The following is a 19339-nucleotide window of genomic DNA, read 5'->3' on the forward strand; positions in this document are numbered from 1 at the left end:
TCTGTTTGGGAAGGCAATTTAAATTATGGCGACTCCACCACTGTAAAAACCAGAAGAATAATAAAATATAAATACATTGAATGGCTATTGCCGAATAAATTGCAGACCATTAATACTATCAAAAACTAGGTTTTATTAAAGGATTATAAACTTGCTAAAAATATGCACAAAAACGGTGACAAATGTTTGACATTTCAAAATGAATGTTAATTTTCCAATCTGTCTCAATCTGTGAAAACTTCTGTAGCATTACAAGTTTCCCAATAAGCATGTGGCCTTACAAAAGACTCAGCAGAGACCACACAAAAAAAGGAGAAATAGAGATATTTTTTTTAGCCTGGATTACTGTAAGAGGTGACGGACAAGTTTATGAAAATAAAAAGGCATTGTGTTGCTGGTGTAAGGTTAAGACGCTGACTAGAGACACCTGAAGGTGTCTGATAACCGTAAACAAAGGACACTTTTCATGTGAACGTTTCTGTCTAATTTCTCAGGCACACAAGTTATTCATGTTTGTCTTGTGTCATTGCTGACATTTAAAGGTCTGACCTGAAAAGCATTACTCATTGCCAAGATTCAATGTTTTTTAAATGAGCGAGCAGGTTAGGAATGTGCGTAGGCAAGCAGCTAAAGAGAGGTCACATTCAAAAGTATCTTCCCTTTTTGTGTCACTCTAAAATACTTTTTCTTTTGAAGTCAAACAAATCATTACAAGAGAGGTGGTCAGTTTCAGAGGAAGTAACGACACGACAAAAATAAAACTGCCATTTTATTTCGTCTTTTCTGAAATATTGACACTACAGTGCTACAGCGAGGGGGTGGAGTTGGACTAGTGACAAGCTGTGTGGAACTTTGAATGCTTGGCACGAGAGTGAAACTGCAGAACAAAAAGGAACTGACACAGACAGAAGAGGACTGGTTTCTATTGCATTTAAGTTGATTAAATATTAAACAAGTCAGCTGACGGCCACATCAGCAGAGAGTAACAACAGACAATAACAATATGAAGAACAGATCTGAAACTACTCTACTTGAGACTTTTTGTGTTTTAAAACTAAAATCCTTTCACACTGCAAATAACTTCTCGTAGGAAGTCGGGATGTTTCCCCTAAGCCATGTGGAAACAAATGCAACAGACTTTACACAAACATTATGTGACAGGTATTACAGCCAATGATTTACTACAACAGCAATTTATGGACGGATTTCTTCTGTTCACAAGTTCTCTTTTTAAGCTCAACGCTTAACTCCCCATTCTCTGACCTTAAGCCTGAAGATTAATGCTAGCAGCATTACAGGAAAATATGTGGGAATGTTGACCTGCTCCTGGTTGCTAAAGCCTTGACCAGCAAGGCATTAACACAGAGATATTGGGTTAGTGAGAGGGCAGCAGTGCAGAGTTATGAAACCAAATGAGTCTACAAACAAAGGAGGCGTCTTGTTTCATCTTGGGACAACATAATCTTGTTTGGCTCTAGATACAGAAGGGTTACGAGAAAAGTTAAACACTGTGCTTATTTGCTTTCTCGCAGAGAGTTAGATGAAAAGATGGATACCACTCTCGTGCTGAAGCTAGCAGCCAGTTAGCTTACATTAGCACAAAGACTGGACTCGGGAGAAACAGCTAGCTTGACTCTGTCCAAAAGGTAAAAAGCATATTTCCCCAATATGTCTAACTATGCTTCTAAAATGAACAGGGAGGGTGTGTAAGAGTGCTACATGATCCTGACTATCCCGTCCTCATAGCTCCTCTTCGGTCTTCACCTGAACTATGTTGGAGGAGCTGTCCTGTGCCTCTGACTGCGGAGTCTGACTCTCATTGACGAGCATGTTGAACTGCAAGTCGCTGTAATGGGAAAAGTCCTGAGTGTATGAGCCAAAGTTCTGGGTATAGTTCATATCCATGTTTTCAGTGTTGGCAAACGTGGAGTTGGCGTCAGCCCCCTGCTCAAAGCTTGAGAGCATGGACGAGGTGAGGTGAGGGTCAAGCATTTCCAAAAATGCAGGCATTTCTAGCAACTGATTAAGGAGGGCCGGATCAATGCCAGTGCTTGAGTCCGGGGGCTCGTTGTAACACATTTGCCCTAAAGGAGAATCCACAGGCAGGGCGGTACAAAGCCTCTCGTCTGGAGACATCATGGTTGGCGGCTGGGGGAAGTGGAAAGGCTGTTCTGCCGCAGGTGCACTTTCTGCTGCAGGATAGGAAACAGATTGTGTTACAAAGAAAATAAATACCTGTTAGAAACATGATGAAAGTCAGTCATCATGTCAGTTATAAGGTAGAGAGAACCTTATACTTGGATCAGGACACATGATTCTGATTATGCTATATGAACCTCAATATTATTTAAATCTTTGCCCAAAAAACACCCAGCTAAAACGAATGCAGTCTAATCAACCCTACAATGAATCCTACCTTCATGAATAAATAATTTATATAAATAATGTAAACTGTTTTGAAGAGGTCATTTGAGGTCACACTTGTGGTGCTATATTGAGTGACAATTTTGCCCACCCCATTTTTATCAATGATGGTAGGCAAAATAAACAAACACATCTTGGTACAACAGTGTTCAAGGTCCTGGTATTTTACAGGCTTGCTGTCACGACTTATTGGCAAACACTAAATGGACAAAGCTTGCTTCGACGTTTGATTAATTAAACGATCAATGATCTGCTGCTCTAACGAATGGATGGGTTTCTGGCATGTATGAAATTTTGGTTGGTCTAGTTTGACCAGTTCCACAGATCTGACAACAGCCAGGTTGGATATCAGACTGTTATAAACTGTTAGTGAGCTTGTTTTATATATTACTGGAGTAGTATTTTACTTGTTAAAACTGCCTTTAATGAAGCTGTTCTGTGATATACAACTGATCTGCACTGCAGAAGACACCTCCAGCTCACATTTCTGCATTTCCCAGCCATCTGCAGCTCTGTTTTTTTCCTTCTTCTTGTTTTCCATTCATAGTACAATTGCACAAAGAAATGCTGCCTTTCTCTCTTTTGTAGAGGTTGAGTGCACGGCCAAACTATAATAATATTAAAATTGTCAAAATACAAAATCGACGTGGGGTTCTGTGCTTATGTTCAGTGTGAGCATAAAAGTCGCAAGTTGTGGTTTGACTAAACGCAACGTACAAGATTCATGAAAACGCACTGTGTCTGCCCAGCTTTAGTAGCACAGAGCCATCATTATTAACACCTGTGCTTTTCCTGCAATGACAAGTCAAAATGTGAAAAGTGCAAATTCAGACAAGCAGTCTGACAGACACAAAAGCCATTTGTGAATCTGAATCGGTTTACCTCATAACTGCCTCTTGATACCAGAAACATGAATAAAGGAAACATCAGATCAAAAGAAAAAAGAAAAACACGTTCAGGCCTCACCTGTCACACAAGGTTTCTCTCTGAGGCTGATGTCGGACTTTATTTTTCTCTTCCGATTCACCTCATATGGATCTGAAATGAGGACAGTAAAACTTCACAATTAACCTCCTGTTATTGTTTCTAGCTTGAAAGTACATTTCATCCATTTTAGACCACCCGGCGCTGTACAGCCCAGACTGACCTGGGTTATGTGGCAGGTACGTGAAGCTAACAGGCTCGCTCTCCATCTGGTCTGAGAGGCGACGCAGAGCAACGCTGACTTCAACCTCCTCTGTGATGTCCTGGTCCTGGTAGGGTGGAGTCTTAAACACGATGGCGATCTGCCGGTGAACGTCTGTCTGGGCAAACTCCCCACTCGCCTTCCACGACCCTCGCCTGAAGATGATCTCTATGTCATCTGTGGATGAGCCATGTTAATCAGATGTTATCCAGTGTGCTTTTTACTGCTCCATCCTAACCACCACAAGTGTTTTAAGCATCTTCCTTAGCTTCAAGTCAAGTTCACAACACTTCACATCATCAATTCTAATGTTGTCTATGAAGATTCTCAGTCATCCAGGACATAGTTATCCAACGAAGGTTAAAATCAAGGGCAACTGGACTTCAACCAAGTCCAGGTGGTTGGGTATCTAAGTCCATAAGTGCAAACACAAGTTACAGAAGTATGCCTTATTTCGTATGAACAGTACCCATATCCAGTTATCCAGAGAAGGTTAAGGGCATCAAGGGCAACTAGACTTGGTTGAAGATGCCCTTGATTTTAACCTCTCCTAGATAACTATGACTGGGAACCTTCACAGAAATCTTGTTTCGCTAATTGTTGTGGAGCTTAGAGAGGCAGAGTCACATCATCATATATAGGTGCTTTTTGACCAAGAGTACATCAGACTTTTAAGTCCCCAGATCTCTTTTCAAGGAACTAAAAGGTTCCTTCAGCCCACTGTGGTGTGTTTCCACTGTGGTCTAAAGATCTGCGAAGATTAGGCAAATTAACCAGCTGACGTAGGCTGTAGGCCTGGCTGTACACAGCGATGCACAGGCATCATTATTTGTAACCACGATCCCTGAGCAACATTTATAAATGATCAGATCTGACTGGAATATAATAACATAACAATAATAATAATAATAATAAATAACAATAATAATAATAAACTATAGGCTTAGCTTGACCATTAAAGCAGCTTTTTTGTGTGGGAGCTATAATGAAGAGACACGCGATAAAGTTCGTTACGCATTTAATAACAAACTGGATAAAACCATAAAGTTTTTAAAATAAGTCCAGCACAGAGAAAGCAGCACAAAAATAAAAGCGCAACAGTTTGGAAAGTTATTAAAACATTTCCAGTGACAAGAGCTGCAGATCAGCTGCAGGACTCATCTGTGTCGCCTGAGCGTCGGAGGAAAGTGAGCTTTATTACCTGCTGTAATCAGCTGCTCAGCTGGTTTTGAAGAGGAGGAGACCGACTTGAGCTCTGTGTAGAAACTTCCTGACTGATGAAAACTTAAAAACAACAACTCTGGACTCAGTAGTAACTCCATCAGCTGTTCGCTGTAAACCCACCCAGGCTGGCTGCTATTTACATTTAATGCCGACGATGATCTCAGGTGAACAGCGGCGAGATGTGTGCTATTGTGATTTATTGGTTTGCAAACAATGGTGGAAAAGAGAGGAGCAGTGGCAGACAAATACCCGACATTCTTCAGTTAAAGCCAGTAGCCTCTACTCGCCCATTCATAAATTCAATGCAAGGCAAGCCCCGCCCCCCCCCAAAGTACAGATACTTAGTACTACCCCACGAGCAGGGTCTTTTTAGAGGGTAAAATGAAGACCCCTGAACTACATTTAGACCCTGGTCCCTCTGGTGGGAACGCAGCGAGTTCCTCCAAAGGTTCCTAGTTCCGGGGTACAGTTCCTCTGGTCAAAACGCAGCTTATTACTCTGATTGTCTGCTGTTTGGTCTGGTGTGTGTCTGACCCAGCAGAGGATGTTTTGTACACCTCACTCCTGTAATGAAAAGTTGAGCTTTTCCCATGTACCTTGCTGTTTGAGCCTAATCTTGTCCACCATCTCTATATTTTGTACATCTGCAACAGGATGGACACAAAACTCTTGACTGAAGGTGTTCCTCTTACCTTTCTGTACTTTGTCACACAACATGTAGATCTCTGTCTTGCCAGCGCAGGAGCCTCTGTACTGGTTCAAACAGCTGATCTTCAGCTGTGACGTAGTTGTGGCCTCTGTGGAAAAAAACAAAACAAAAACAGGACATTGCGTGAGAATCAGGAAATGCATTTAGATATTTTTGGTGCAGAGTTACAAGTATCTGTGTAGAGAGGTCTTACTCTTGTCATAGATGGGGCTGGACACAACTGGATTGAGAGAGTCTTTTCTGCCATCCTCCCACTCAAGATCACACTGAAAACACAGACGCACAGCATTCATGTCCATGTCTTCAATGCCCTTTGAGTGACCAGCTGAGGGATGAAAAAACACAAAAATCAATCATGAAGTCTGTTTAGAGGAGTCACAATTAATTAGTTAGGAAAGAAGAAAATCTATCATCATTTATGTTTAAATATATGGATGTATAGGAAGATGACAATATTAACTAGGTTCTGAGTGGTATGTGTTAGAAGCCATCTTACTTTGAAAGGGGTCGATATTTTGATTTCTCCTCTTCTGAAGTGAAACGTCCAGCTCTTTCCTCCTCACACACTGGATACCAAGGTTAGCAAAGCTGCAAGTCAAAGAAGGGAAGAAGAATTAAAAAAACAACAACACATTTTGTATGTTCAGTGGTGGAATGACGAAAAGGATAATGGGTGAAATGCAAAAACAAGAAAGAGAGTAAGATATTAAGATTTTTAGGTAAAGAAAATGTGTATTTAATAAGAAGTTATGTGATGTGTTAGGGGAAAAGATAAATGAGATGGGGGCACACCTGTGACGCCGGTTGCTGTTAGGATTGAACGAGACAACGCAGATCCCTGAACCGTTCGGGCAGTCTTTACCCACCAGGCAGTGGGGGTGAGGCCGGTGTGGGAGGTCTTTGGTCACCAAAGACGCAGTAACTGTGACCTTCTTTAAGTGGTCAATGGGACCCTGAATCTGAAAGACAGAAAAGGTCAGGAATATAAAATAGAGAAGTAGGAAGAAGACGGAAAATCCTTAAACGTGAGAAAATGTTTATGAACTAAATATTAAAATATGCAGCAGATGCCGCCTAAGGAGAAGGGCCAAGCTGTTGCAATTCAGAGTAGCTGCTAATCCATGCCTTTTGTGTGTTATTTATGTCATGGAGCGTCTGTATTTGAGCATGTTAAATGTTCTCTCTTTTCTGCATTTGACAGCTAGCGTCCTTTTTCTGTGTGTTATCATTGACCCATTTGGGAAACCTCTTTCCAATGTATGATAAAAAAAAAATCTGATCACCAGTGCTTGGGCTACAAGTGTCGTCTGTATTGTGTGATGGTGTTTGTATAAGTTGAAGATGAATGTGTAGGAGGGTTTGTTAGTATGCAGGCAGGGGATAAACCGCCTGTCTTTGACCACACTTGAGCTGGGATTTGTGGGGACTTTCTAATTGACTCTAACAACCCACATCCTTCCAGCTCCACCCGTCTTCACATGGGGTTCAAGTGTGCACACATCATACAAAATCAACTGCGGTTAAAACCTCTCCAACTGTCTCAAAAAGCTAGTAAACCCCCTTAAGGTCCAAAGCAAAAAAACTAATTTAGCTGCAATGTGTCTACCTCTATCGCAGGCTGAGTCTTGTTGGTTTCAGTGCTGGACGCCCCCAGAATGCTGCCGGCCGAGCGTCCCTCACACTCGTAGCGAAACCTCATGCCTCTCTCCTTTGGCTCCTCCACCACCACCAATTTCGGCTTCTCCAGAATCCGCTCCAGCATCTCAGCGTCGCCTCCCCGGTTCAGAGAAGAAACACTGCCACAGCTCCTTGAGACTAGCAAACTTGAGGAGCCTCGACCACGCCGTGAGGAACCGGCTCCCCGGGATGGATGAGCCATCTCTCTGGAAGTGCAAAACTGCTGCAGGGGCTGAGGAAAGGTGCAGGTTGGCTGTGGTGGAGGAGAAAAAAAAACAAAACACAACCATATTAACTACATTATTTTACCTTTGTTTACCTTTACCAGGTAAGTTGAGGTTGCAACTTACCTTTTTTGCAATGGAGACCTGGCCAAGACAGCAGCATTAAAAAATGCAGACTAACAACACTAAATCAGACAACAGATAAAATAATACAAACCATTGAGCCCAAGAACAGGGACAATAAATAATGGAGTCAGCAGATTTATATTATTTGATCTCAGATAATGCATGATCAACCCTGTATCAACCATTTGCAGAGATAAGATAGAAATTGCCCCAGCCGGCTATAAAATGTTTACTTTGAAGCATCTAAAGAGAAACCTTTGTCTGATATAAAAATGAAACTTCAGTGTCTGATTCTTAACGTTTCCAATATGATGCCTAAGAGAAAGACATTTATACCCAGATATTCATAACAGGTAGCAACTTCTCTACTAATGTCTTCTCCTGACCTGTAACAATATACACAGTGTCTATAGACATTTGTGAACATTTAAATTATCTGCTTCTTTATATTCCATCTATCTGGAAGCAACTAGTTACTTTTCAGATTAAGAGTTTTACATAAAAACACATTTGGTAACCTTATAAAAAGCATTGTTCAAGATTTATCCAGTGGTTCCCAACCTTTTTGGCTTACAAAACAGCATCTAGTTGGGGAATCATGTCATGTTTCAGATGACAGGAGGTAAAGACATCTGACATTTCACTAAAAAAATGTATATAAAGTAGTTAAAACTAGCTCCAGCTCAACCAGCTACAACAGTAAAGCGGTACTTTCTTACACATTGACGCATCAGTATTAACAATCTAATAATTTAACTTATAATAATTTATCAGTCACATGGGCCAGAATTCAAAAAACAGTATTTTTACTTTAGATACTTTAAGAACATTTCACTGATAGGTACTTTTAGCTAGGAATAATTCTGAATGCATGATTTTACATAGAAAAGAGCATTTGTACATTCTTGTATTGATACTTCAGGCCCCTAAGGTATACAGGCTTCCCCGTAGCATTAGAAAACAACACTAACTTACACTCAAAAATAAACCGCCACAGGCATGTTTTTAAAGCATAAAACAGAGATGTCTGTCATCCATTATAGCAGATGACACTGTAGGTGAAGAATTCTGCATCATAGCTGCAGTGAAACCAAGCAGCAAAACTGAGTCACTGCATGCTTTTCGTCTCATTTGTCTTCATAAATGTGCTTTCTATCCCTGCATAGTTAACCATGTGCTACTTTGACTGCTCATCTTGCAGTTAAATGTCTTATTTTTGCATTTCACCACAGACTACAAAGCTCTTTCCGTTCCCACTGAGACTTGTTGTTGTGTCTCTCTCTCTGTTCATTTTCCTTTATCTGCCACGCTCGCCATTCTTCCCTCCCAGTTAGACCTCTAAATGGCTTCAATGTCTTGCAAAACAAAGAAAAGGTAGCACAAACAAAAATGTAAAATTCACAAAACACACTTATGTTTTGGTCTATCTGGAGGAACAGTTTAACGACAGATGAATAATCAAACCTGCAGGGAACAAAGAAGTAAAGAAGTTGACCCCTTTGTCTCCCGTGTAGCGATTAATCAGGCTGAGAGCGCATTACGCCGTTGCTGCAGAGATCTGGGTGATGCCACTGCATGAGATCATGTTTCACAATATCCTGCCCAGCCACAGATGTCTGTTCATGTGTGCGTCTTCGAGCGTGTTAGCCCGGGCATACCTTAAAACACTAGAGCTAAAACAAAGCCTGACAGAACAGGAAATATAAAGTCAGCGCAACCTGATGTGGATCGACCAATTGAAAAGCGACGCAGGGCGAAGAATGTGACCTTTCAACCCACGGTAGGTTTGGCTAGTAAACAGAAAGGATGGGCAAACTGAAAGCAGGAGTCAGATTACAGTTTTTCCAACCACTCCCCCCCGCTCTCTCTCAGCCTCCTGCAACAGAGGAGCATGCTGAGGAGGTGGCGTGTTAGCCTCTATCGCAGACTCAGAAATTCATTAATAAAGTGAATTTACACACAAAAACTTGAAGCAATCTCACATGCAGGTAATTTCCAAAGAGCTTCAGCTGTTTGCCCTACAGTATTACACGGGCTGTGCAGGCTACAGCGTCACTACAGTCTTATCAGATTACAGCACTTCTGATCTCCCTATGGTCTGTAAATCACGTGCTTTATTGTAAGACAGACCTGCCAGGCTCCCTAACTACTGCCCTGTACAACAACAAAGACCTAACCATCTGCAGGCTGGAGGTATACTCCACTGCAGTTTCTCCCACCAACATAAAAAAAAAAAAAAAAAAAAACACCTCTTCACTAAACCTGCAGTCTCCTCTGTTTTTTACATCCTAACAGAGAAGAAGCCTATCTGAAGCTTCCTCTGTTGTTGAGTTTAATATTGACAAGCCATCACCAGCTCAATGATGGCCATATGGACAAAATAACTGACCACATCACTGATATGTAAACATTTGTCTCTGCCTGCCTGGATCAATATTGTGAAATTAATGTATGTAGTCTAAGGCGGCAGTAAAAGACTTTGCCCATCATCGGTTACTTATTTTGATAATTTGATTAATCGTTGAGTCGATAAAATTTATAATAAATTTTCTTAAACAATTAAATATATAAAAATTGTTGTCTATGAATTTACTGACACTTGACTAATGGATTAATGGACTATCTGTTTTGGCATTAATTTAGTCTGACTGGGGTAAAGACAGGAAAGTCTGGTTGATCTTCAAAACGAGCTTTGTATTCAGGTTTGAAATTAAAGCTAAAAACATACAGCTTTTCTAACACCTGATATCCAATAATCATTTATAAAAGGATCCATTGTCATCTATCAATTTAACTCACACCTGAAAGACACACCTTCACTCTTGCCCTCTGAGTATTGTGAATAGGCATCCTGGGAAATGTAGGAAACCGCCAACTGACCAGATAGATCAAAACAACACAAACAACTTCACTGGAACAAATAAATCTCACTGCAATGTTTTTGACCCCACTCACCTGACATGGGGTGCCTCTCGCCAAGAGGACAGGTTCTGAGGACGGTGAGGAGCACCGTCGGAGGCTCCTCTGGTTCTGGCCGTTAGGCTGGCAGCGCAAGTTAGGAGGAGGGGAAGGAGGTCCAGGGAGGAGGGAGGAACCCGACCGCTCACCGTCCTCTCGGATGATTTCTTGAATGAGGTCTGTAAAAAATGATTGATGATAAACAAGATAGTGTTCTGTGTCAGTCTTTTGCTCCTGTCAGGCTGCAACGAACATGAACATCATAAAACATATATACATTTTTATGAAAAATAACCTTTATCATCCAGGTAAAGATGCACTATCTTACACAGAAAATGTCATGTATTCAATCAATGTGACTAAATATCAAGCTGCCATATAATAACTACACTCATCACGAGACATGTATGTATAGGTTATATTTCCGTATTTATTTTAAATGTGTTTTATGCTCAGTGTTACAGCAGTGTATAACAAGATCATGCCTTTTTGTTTGTGTATGCCGAACTTAAAAATGTTTTTTACTCCACTCCATTATTTTCTATATCAGCACACCTAAAGTTCCATTATCATGCTTATACAAGGGCCAATTATCGAAAATACAAGTACATGTACATGTGTTATACCTGTGTTGTTTTAATATGGTTGGTTAGTTAGCTGACTCCATAGTTAAGACATCATTACCGGTTAACTCTCACTGGTAAAACAAATGGGAGTACTGTTGCTATGGTTAGCAGTTCTTAAAAATACCATGCACAGTTTATACCTGTTTCTGACACTTTCCAACCAAATAGGAACTAGAGTTTACTGGTGTGTACAATACTAACAAGGCAGACAAAAATTATTCATTTATTAGGCAATCAACAGAAAATGAATGAGCAGGTAAACAAAGTATTTTTAAGACAAAATGTGGAGGGAAAACTTGTGAATAATTGCTGGTTTCCTTATTCTTCTCTAAACTCAACATCTCTAGGTTTTAGGCAACACAATGAAAGTCAACAATTTAAATATACAAATGTGTGTTTTGGGGAATTGCAGCCTAATTGACATTTTTCACTAATTTTTAACAGATAAACAATTAAGTGATAAAATAGATAGATTAATGAACAATCAACATAAGTTGCAGCCTTAAATGCACAGAATATATTTAAATGCATACATGCAATGCTTCTTAAAGCATGTTGAGTTTTCTGAAAAGTTATTTTGTATTTCTGAAATGTTTTGTTTTGCACCTCAGGGCCACTTTACTAACCAGAGACTTCGTGAGAAACATCACAATAAGATGAGGAAGCAGAAACACTAATAACAGACAACTTCTCCTTCTGCATGAGGCAGAGTCAGGCCACACTTTGCAATAACGCCTGACATCCCACACACACATGCATGACTGGATGAGGCAAAAAAAAGAAAAGAAGAGAAAACAGAGTCCGTATACTCACCAATGTCTGACACCCCTCGCTCTGCAGGACAAACAGAAAGCAAACTGTCAGTGAACATAGAATTAAAAAAATTGAAAAAACCACACCGGTTTGCGGATTGTGAATGTTAACCCTGCACAAAGCAGAGCCGTACGAGAGCCGGGTAGGAGTGCTCAGGTCCCGGGATGGGTGTTGGCTCCTCTGCTGTGACAAATCACATGCCTGGCGATGATGTCAGCCCTCTCACTCTGCTTCACCCACACAAACAGACCCACAGTGAAAGATTAACACTTAAAACTCACCAGAATTGCCGTTTAAGATGTCCGTGTCTTTCATGTTTAAGATGTCCGTGTGTGAGGAGGAGCACTTAAAGAGCGTAAACTCCGCCGTCGCGTCCTTGAACTCTTTCCAAACCGGATATTTTCCGTTTTCGGTCTTCTGTTCTAGATCAAAACTTGTCTCTCTCTCTTCAAAACAGCTCATCTCATGTCAGTATGACAGACACAACAGAAACGATGTCAGCCGTGAAAACTCGTTAAACCGACTCGGAGCCATGTGTCGAATAACGCACGAAGATGTCTTTGCGGCAGTTTTTGTGTTTCCGCAAGTGCTCGCTCTGATTGGCTGGCTCAGTGTGGAAATCCCCTCGACATCACGTCACCTCCCAGATGGGAACTCCCCCTCTATACTGCAGCCTTATTAAACTCAATGTTTCACGCATTTGAATATTTATCATCTTGACCCTAAACGACAATTGCGACCTCCCCAAAAAAGGAAAACGTTTTCTTTCCATTATGTAATCGTTTTGAGCTTTTTACTCCGCGCTCGTCATAACAAAACTTATTTAAATGAGCCTAAAGCCAAACGTCTTTTTTGTCTGGCTTTGTTTTTCTTCTTGATCTTGATCTCAATGACATTACCTGATTAAATAAAGATTGTGTGTGTGTGTATATATATATATATATATATATATATACACACACACACACACACACACACACACACACACATAAATAGTATCTGGTGTTCATCCCTCTAATGTTGTTCCACAGTCGCGGCAAGGATCGCTGAAGCGGTTCAGGAGCTTCGTGGTGGCCTGACGTCCTACTCAAGACACTTCATCTGGGGTTTATCCTGGTTTTAGCTTTCATTTGTCACCCATGTGTATCCGTGTTCCATCATCCTGCTGCAGCTCCCGTTTCTGACAAACGGGAGCGGGAATTCCTAATTTTAGCATGAATAATTACACTTGTCAAACTGCACCAATAACGTCACAGCACGTTAAATAACTGCCCTTAAAAAGTGACGTATTCCACTCTCCTTTCTCTTTGCTCAAGTTATGAGGTGAAACGGGGACACCTGCTGGCTGCACAAGGACAGGCGTGTAAAGGAAAAGGAAAGCGAAAGTTGAGGCGTTTACAGGAAGCAGTGACCCAAGTTATACAAACAACACACAATTGCAGCTGTGGTGTTACAGATAGGAAAGCTACAACCGAGATGTGAACATAGGGCCACAATATAGTTGGACAGCTTGACTGTGTCTGGCTGATCTGGCTTGATCCTAAATCAGTGTTTCCCAATCAGGGGGATGATTCACAACGAGAAAAATAAATATCAAGCATCTTATCACTGTTAGATAACATTGTATATTGTGGTTTTGTCTTTTTTTTTTTTTTTTTTTTAAACCATGTAAAGTGTCTGAGTACCTTTGAAAGCCCTATTTAAATAAAATGTATTATTCTTTTTTGGCCTCATTACTCATTGACATTATTTTGCTAAATACTATTTAAATCATTGAACTCAGCCTCAGTCTGAGGATTAATTTGACTGGTAGAACAATCTGACTTCCAAAAATGATTAGCAGAAGTTTAAAAACAAAGAACACAGGAGTACTGTATCTGTTATTTTGTGGCATCATATTATATTGCTTGTCTTTCCACACATGCACTGTAAAAGTCTTGGCTTGTCAAATCAACCAAACTTCGCAAATTTGAATGGAATAGCTAAAACGATTTCAGTGCTACTGTTTTCATGATGAATGAATCATTAAAGTCACTTTTCCAAGCAAAAAAACTAAACATTTTCAGGTTTCAGCCTCTTTAAATGAGTGTATTATTTGTTTCTCTCATTGTTGTCTTTATATATTGAATCTGAATATTGGACTTTTGGTTGGACAAAATAAGCAATTTGAAGTCTTGTGGGGGAATAAATAAATAAAAATAGTGATGGCCATTAGCTTCCTGTCAAAACACAAACACCACATCAGGGAATCCAACTGGTAGAATAAATCAATAAAGAAAAAAATCTACAAGTCAAGCCTTCAAGGTGAGTAAAAAGGCATTGCCGTAGTACTACACAACTAAGCTGTATTTCTTGTAACATCAATAGAAATAGTGAACAATTAAAATTTCATGCAAAAATATTGTTCTTGAACCCAGAGCGGCTTAAAAGAGTAAACCTAATAAAAAATAAATAAAAAGCTTTGCATAGACATTTTAAATCACACTTACGTTTTACTATAAACATGAATGAATCAAAATTTAATATGTACCAACATGGAATCATCTTTGTTTCGGGGTTTACAGCACTCAAACTTAAAACTAGAGACAATGTAAACCTTCCAGCACACACTTGACTGTCTCCACTGTGTCTGTCAAGGTGATCTGGTTTGGAGCGTGAACATGAAACAATTTGAAAACCAGCTGTTTGGCTGAGGGGTGGGGGGGAATAAAAGTTAGACTTGCAAATTAATTTTCTGCTAGACAGTTTGACATCAGTATTATTAACATGACAAGCTGAGATTCTGTACAGTTGGAGGACATACAAAAGAAAGCTTCAGTGACTGAAAAACAAAAATTAAAGTCATTGACAATATTAATATATTTATATTAATACCAACAAGGCTGTTATTTTTTTTATGTTCAAGTTTAGAACATTAACCATTTGTTTAAAATTGAGGGTAGTAGTCACGGTCTTGTGGGTAGTGTCCTGAAGGGTCATCTATCTCGTCTCCAGTCACTGCCTTTTTTCCCCCTCCTCTTCTTCCCAAACCTGCGTCGTGACTCAAAATCTTTCCAGTTTCCTCCAGCACTACTCACCAGTTTCCACGCAATCCGAAACATGGTGCTCACATGGAATGAAAAGAAAAATTCACAAGGAATCTACACAAAGAACAAAAGCTGCACTTGGCCTCTCTTTCTTCTCTGTATATATATATATTTAAAAAAAAAAAGTAGTATAACTGCGACCCGTTCCCCTCCCAACCTCTACTCCAGGACATCGTTACCCTCTGAGAAATCATACAGAATACAGTACATCACGTTTTGTTTTACTTCACTTGAACTGCAAAACGAGAGGGCGGGGAACAGAAATAAGAATTTACCAAGTCTACACTGAATATGATTCTCTGTGGATCCACACAGAAATCAGAGGGAACAGTTGAACTGCATTTCTTTTTTTTTGTAGTGGCGTCCATGACGGCTAAACGACAAACTCCCTTCGCTGCCTACTTTCCACATGTCCTCTTCACCCCAGCAGGGAGGCAGATATGGGCGTGGTTTTGCTTAATCCTTCTTCTTATCCTCCTCTGGTTTGTCCGTGATGGCGGCGGGAGCAGCATCTGCCGCTGCTGTGTTGTTCTGCGACTGGTCTACTCCGCTGGTGCCAAACTCGTTGACCCTGTTGGGATCGACCCGATAGATCCAGCGCTGGTAAAGGTAGATGAAGAACACCACGTCTGCAGGAGAGGACAAAAGTTTAGTCCAGTGAGAAACAAGTAGAATTCAAATTCATTATTCCCTCAATAACCATTAGCCATCAGGTCCAAATATACTTATAGCTATAAACATAGTCTTTAAACCCAATTAAAACTTTCATCTTGGTAATCCTGGTGTTAAAATGTATATAATGGTTGTGATGACCAAGCTGCATTCACTTGGTCATATGGGATGGATGGTAGAGGTGGGAAAGACCCCCAATGTTTACCACTAGCAGGGTTTTTCCTGCATAGAGAAATTTTTGGCACCCCCCAAAGAGGTTTTAGCAAGTGCCAAAGGAAAATCACCAGCGCCAAAATGATCAGAATTGGAAAAAATAATAAATTATTTCAAATCCTCTCCGAATGTGTTTTAATAGCCATTAATCAAACAACTGTTGATCGAGCAGAACATTTACTAAAATACAACGTCTTGACTTTCAGCAGTCACCTCTCCTCTCATCCACAGCCGCTGTATTTTACAAATGTAGCAGGATTAATAAACCAGCTGCTGTATTGGTTTAACTGCGCCTGAACACACCACTACAAAGTTTGCGCTAATGACTTCCTGTTATTTCTCACAATATAAAAGCAGTTTGTACTAGAAGTGTGCCTGTATTCACCGATTCGGTCTCGTTTACATTTTACTCTTTGGCGGATCGGCACTGGCCCTCTCCAGATCAGGTTCTCTGGGCACTACTTGACGCTCACCTATTCCCATTCTCTCCTGCCTGCTAATCTCCACAGGGAGATCAGGAGCCTTTCATGCAGCCATGTGCATCAAGCTCTTCAAAGTCACTTTTCATGAACCGACCAATCACAGCCACGAGGAGGCGGGACATTTAAAAAAAAAAAAGGTTGAGGCACTACAGCAAACTTTAGATTGTTGAACTCATTATGTATGCACACTTTTTATTATTGACAAGTTAGTAATTTGCATAAACAAATGAGAGTAACCACCATGTAGAGCATTTTTCTTGCTCAATGAAAACAACACTCCAAAATGAAACTGCTGTTTTGCCCAACTGGAATTAATATTAGGCTACTAATGGTAAGCTAAAGTAGCCTGTACTATTATCTGAAATTATAATGAATGTACAAACATTAGCACTAATCTAACCTTAACCACGGCGGTGGTATCAGAGAAAGGTGTTTAGGGTGAAAAAGCTGAATCTCATTTAATATCTGTAGGCAGATAATCCAAATAAAGCGTAACCTGTAAATATATTATACTAACATTATACTTTCTATTTAATGCTATAATATTTATATTTAAGGTGGTGATGGCACAATACTCTTCATGTTGTGGATATATTTTGTTCATCAAATGGTCAGAAATAACAAGAAAATGTATACATTTCGGTCGTAAGGTAACTCATTGCCTTGTACATGTACCGATCATGCTTACTGTCGCGCAAAGTCACCCCCCAAAGGCCCATTCTGAGCCAGGAATAACCCTGACTAGGAAGCGTTCACATCATTGGCCAACTCAAGATGGTTGTATAATCGCACATGTGGTTGTGTGAGGGTTAAAATTACAATGTGTTGACAATTTAGCACTATCGATTTTATTCAGGTTTAAATACCTTGAACTACTTTGGCTGAGGTGAGGTATCTGTGTTTGTTTGGTTTTCAGGCAAGGTATTAAGAGTTTCTTGGTCGTAATTACAAATAGGAAACTAGTCATTACGGTAACTCTGACATGACATAAATGCAGAATGAAGCCAGTTAAGCTAACCAGCAGCAGCCATTCAATAAAACCTTCTAAACTGTGGCAGCAGTGGTGTTGTGCATCTAGCACATGACCTGTCAAGACCCACCAATATCTACATTCAATGGAGAGTTCTCACATTCAACGTACTAATAGGAAAAGTGAAACCCACAAAACCCACTCTGGAGCTGAGCTGAGGCTGAAGGTGTTTGATAGTTGCTATATGATTTCAGGGAATCAAACACAATGCCATGAGTGACAATGACGCTGCATTTCCTCTGGTGTTGGTGCATCAAAGTCAAAAAACAGTAAGGCCAGAAAGGAAGACAGCTTCTCCTTTAAACAAACACCACATCTGTCAATTTTAACTTGCCCGCCTACTTTAGCTGCCAACACGCTGAGCAATGAGCAACCTGAAATCACCTCTAGAACAAAAAAAAACACACTGCTTCACCATCAAGCTACAAACTCAGAATGGCTCCTTCTGAATGTTGGCTGATCCTGGTAAAGTCATAAAATAAAAAATAAACATCTAGGCAAGATCAGGGAAGACTTACCATCTCTGAGGCATCCTATCCTGTACATCATGGGCATCTTGATGACAAAGGCAAACAGGTCATCAATGAAGGTATTGAGAGCCTTGTAGGTGAGCATCCTCCATGGGAGGTGGGCCACAGACTTCATTTTGTAGTTGATGAATAGCTGTGGCGTCATTGTAATGAAACCTGAAGACCAAAAGCAGAGAGAGAACGGAAGGCACAGGTTAGGTAATATAAAACAATTTTACACCAGAGGCAGGAACGTCTATTAATACACGGGACATTAGCAGAGGCTATTGCGAACTGGATATGTAACCATGATGTAAGTATAAAAACATTAGCTGTATGTACATCCACTTAGAGAAAGGGATGTGGCTTATCCATTGTGCCATCACCACCTTAAATATAAATATTATAGCATTAAATAGAAAGTATAATGTTAGTATAATATATTTACAGGTTACACTAATCAGCCTAATCTCTGGCCTTTTAAAATAGATTTACATAAACAGGAACAAAACCTGTTGGACACAATGTGTCCGCAGAGAGTAAAAAATAAATATCATTAATACATTGAGAATTAAATATAAATAGTTTGAGGGAGAGAGTTAAGAACGAATATACACGAAAATGTTGAATTTTAACTAATGCTGTATATTAAGTTATTCATCTAAAAATGACCGTCCATCGTATGAAAATCTGTTCAGATACAACTTATTTGTGTATTTAAAGCCTGACTAAAATGGATGTTTTAAGGCTGATAGCCATTTTGATATTTGAGGATTTTAAAAATCCGATAATCAGCAATATTCAATTTTTTTTCTTTTCAGAAACACATTTCATAAACAAAGACTACCCCTAACATTTGTTATGAGATCTCACCGAGATAATATGACATAATGCAGTTTAAAAATACACTTTATGGTTATAAATAGTACTCTGACCAACAGTACAGCCGATTACAGTGTTTTGTGGTGGATTTGAGGCGTTCTAAAACGTGTTACCAACAGGAGTGTGGCAGAGTGCCCCTCTGGTAGACAAACTGTCCAACACCACTAATAACGTGACTGAAGGATCCATCTCTTTTTGTGCCTTTATTTAAGATAGGACAGTTGAAAGGCAGGAAATGTGGGAGAGAGGGGGAACGACATGCAGCAAAGGGCCATGGGTTGGACTCGAACCGAGGGCCTCTGGAGCAAGGACTCAGCTAACCGACACCCCAACAACATTTTTCGGGGTATATTCTCCTTTTTTCCAGTTTTGCTATATAATTTTTTTACTATTAAAAAAAATGTTACATTACATCCTATTCATGTGCCAACAGGCTACGTATAAAGTTCCAACACCTGAAACATATTTCTAAAACAATAAAGGACACAACATTATAGA

The 19339-nt window shown here is 40.0% G+C and overlaps 2 protein-coding genes across 3 annotated transcripts; both read right to left on the bottom strand.

Annotated features, from left to right (window-relative positions):
* Positions 1-754: 754 nt before the first annotated feature.
* On the bottom strand, positions 755-12756 carry LOC119916740 (transcription factor RelB-like). 2 transcript variants are annotated; one of them, XM_038736717.1, is made up of 11 exons: positions 12249-12756; positions 11968-11988; positions 10526-10707; positions 7150-7473; positions 6336-6502; positions 6040-6131; positions 5737-5868; positions 5527-5631; positions 3572-3787; positions 3391-3462; positions 755-2189 (listed from the first exon to the last, which is right to left on the bottom strand). In XM_038736717.1, exons 1-11 carry the CDS (start codon positions 12427-12429, stop codon positions 1741-1743), a joined length of 1941 nt encoding a protein of 646 aa, XP_038592645.1. In that variant the 5' UTR covers positions 12430-12756; the 3' UTR covers positions 755-1740. The 2 variants fall into 2 exon arrangements, with proteins under 2 accessions (XP_038592645.1, XP_038592644.1); XM_038736716.1 differs by having other exon boundaries at positions 755-2192; positions 12249-12754.
* A 1502-nt stretch (positions 12757-14258) lies between these two features.
* LOC119916741 (cleft lip and palate transmembrane protein 1 homolog) lies at positions 14259-18182 on the bottom strand (the record flags this gene model as incomplete). The annotated part of the gene is made up of 2 exons (XM_038736718.1): positions 14259-15682; positions 17969-18182. Coding segments are annotated over 2 exons (387 nt in total), but the record flags the coding sequence as incomplete, so codon positions are not given.
* Positions 18183-19339: the final 1157 nt, after the last annotated feature.

This window comes from Micropterus salmoides, unplaced genomic scaffold (assembly GCF_014851395.1).
Source record: "Micropterus salmoides isolate LMB-PRFRI ecotype aquatic unplaced genomic scaffold, ASM1485139v1 Ms_hic_scaffold_2142, whole genome shotgun sequence".
Lineage (NCBI taxonomy): Eukaryota > Metazoa > Chordata > Actinopteri > Centrarchiformes > Centrarchidae > Micropterus > Micropterus salmoides.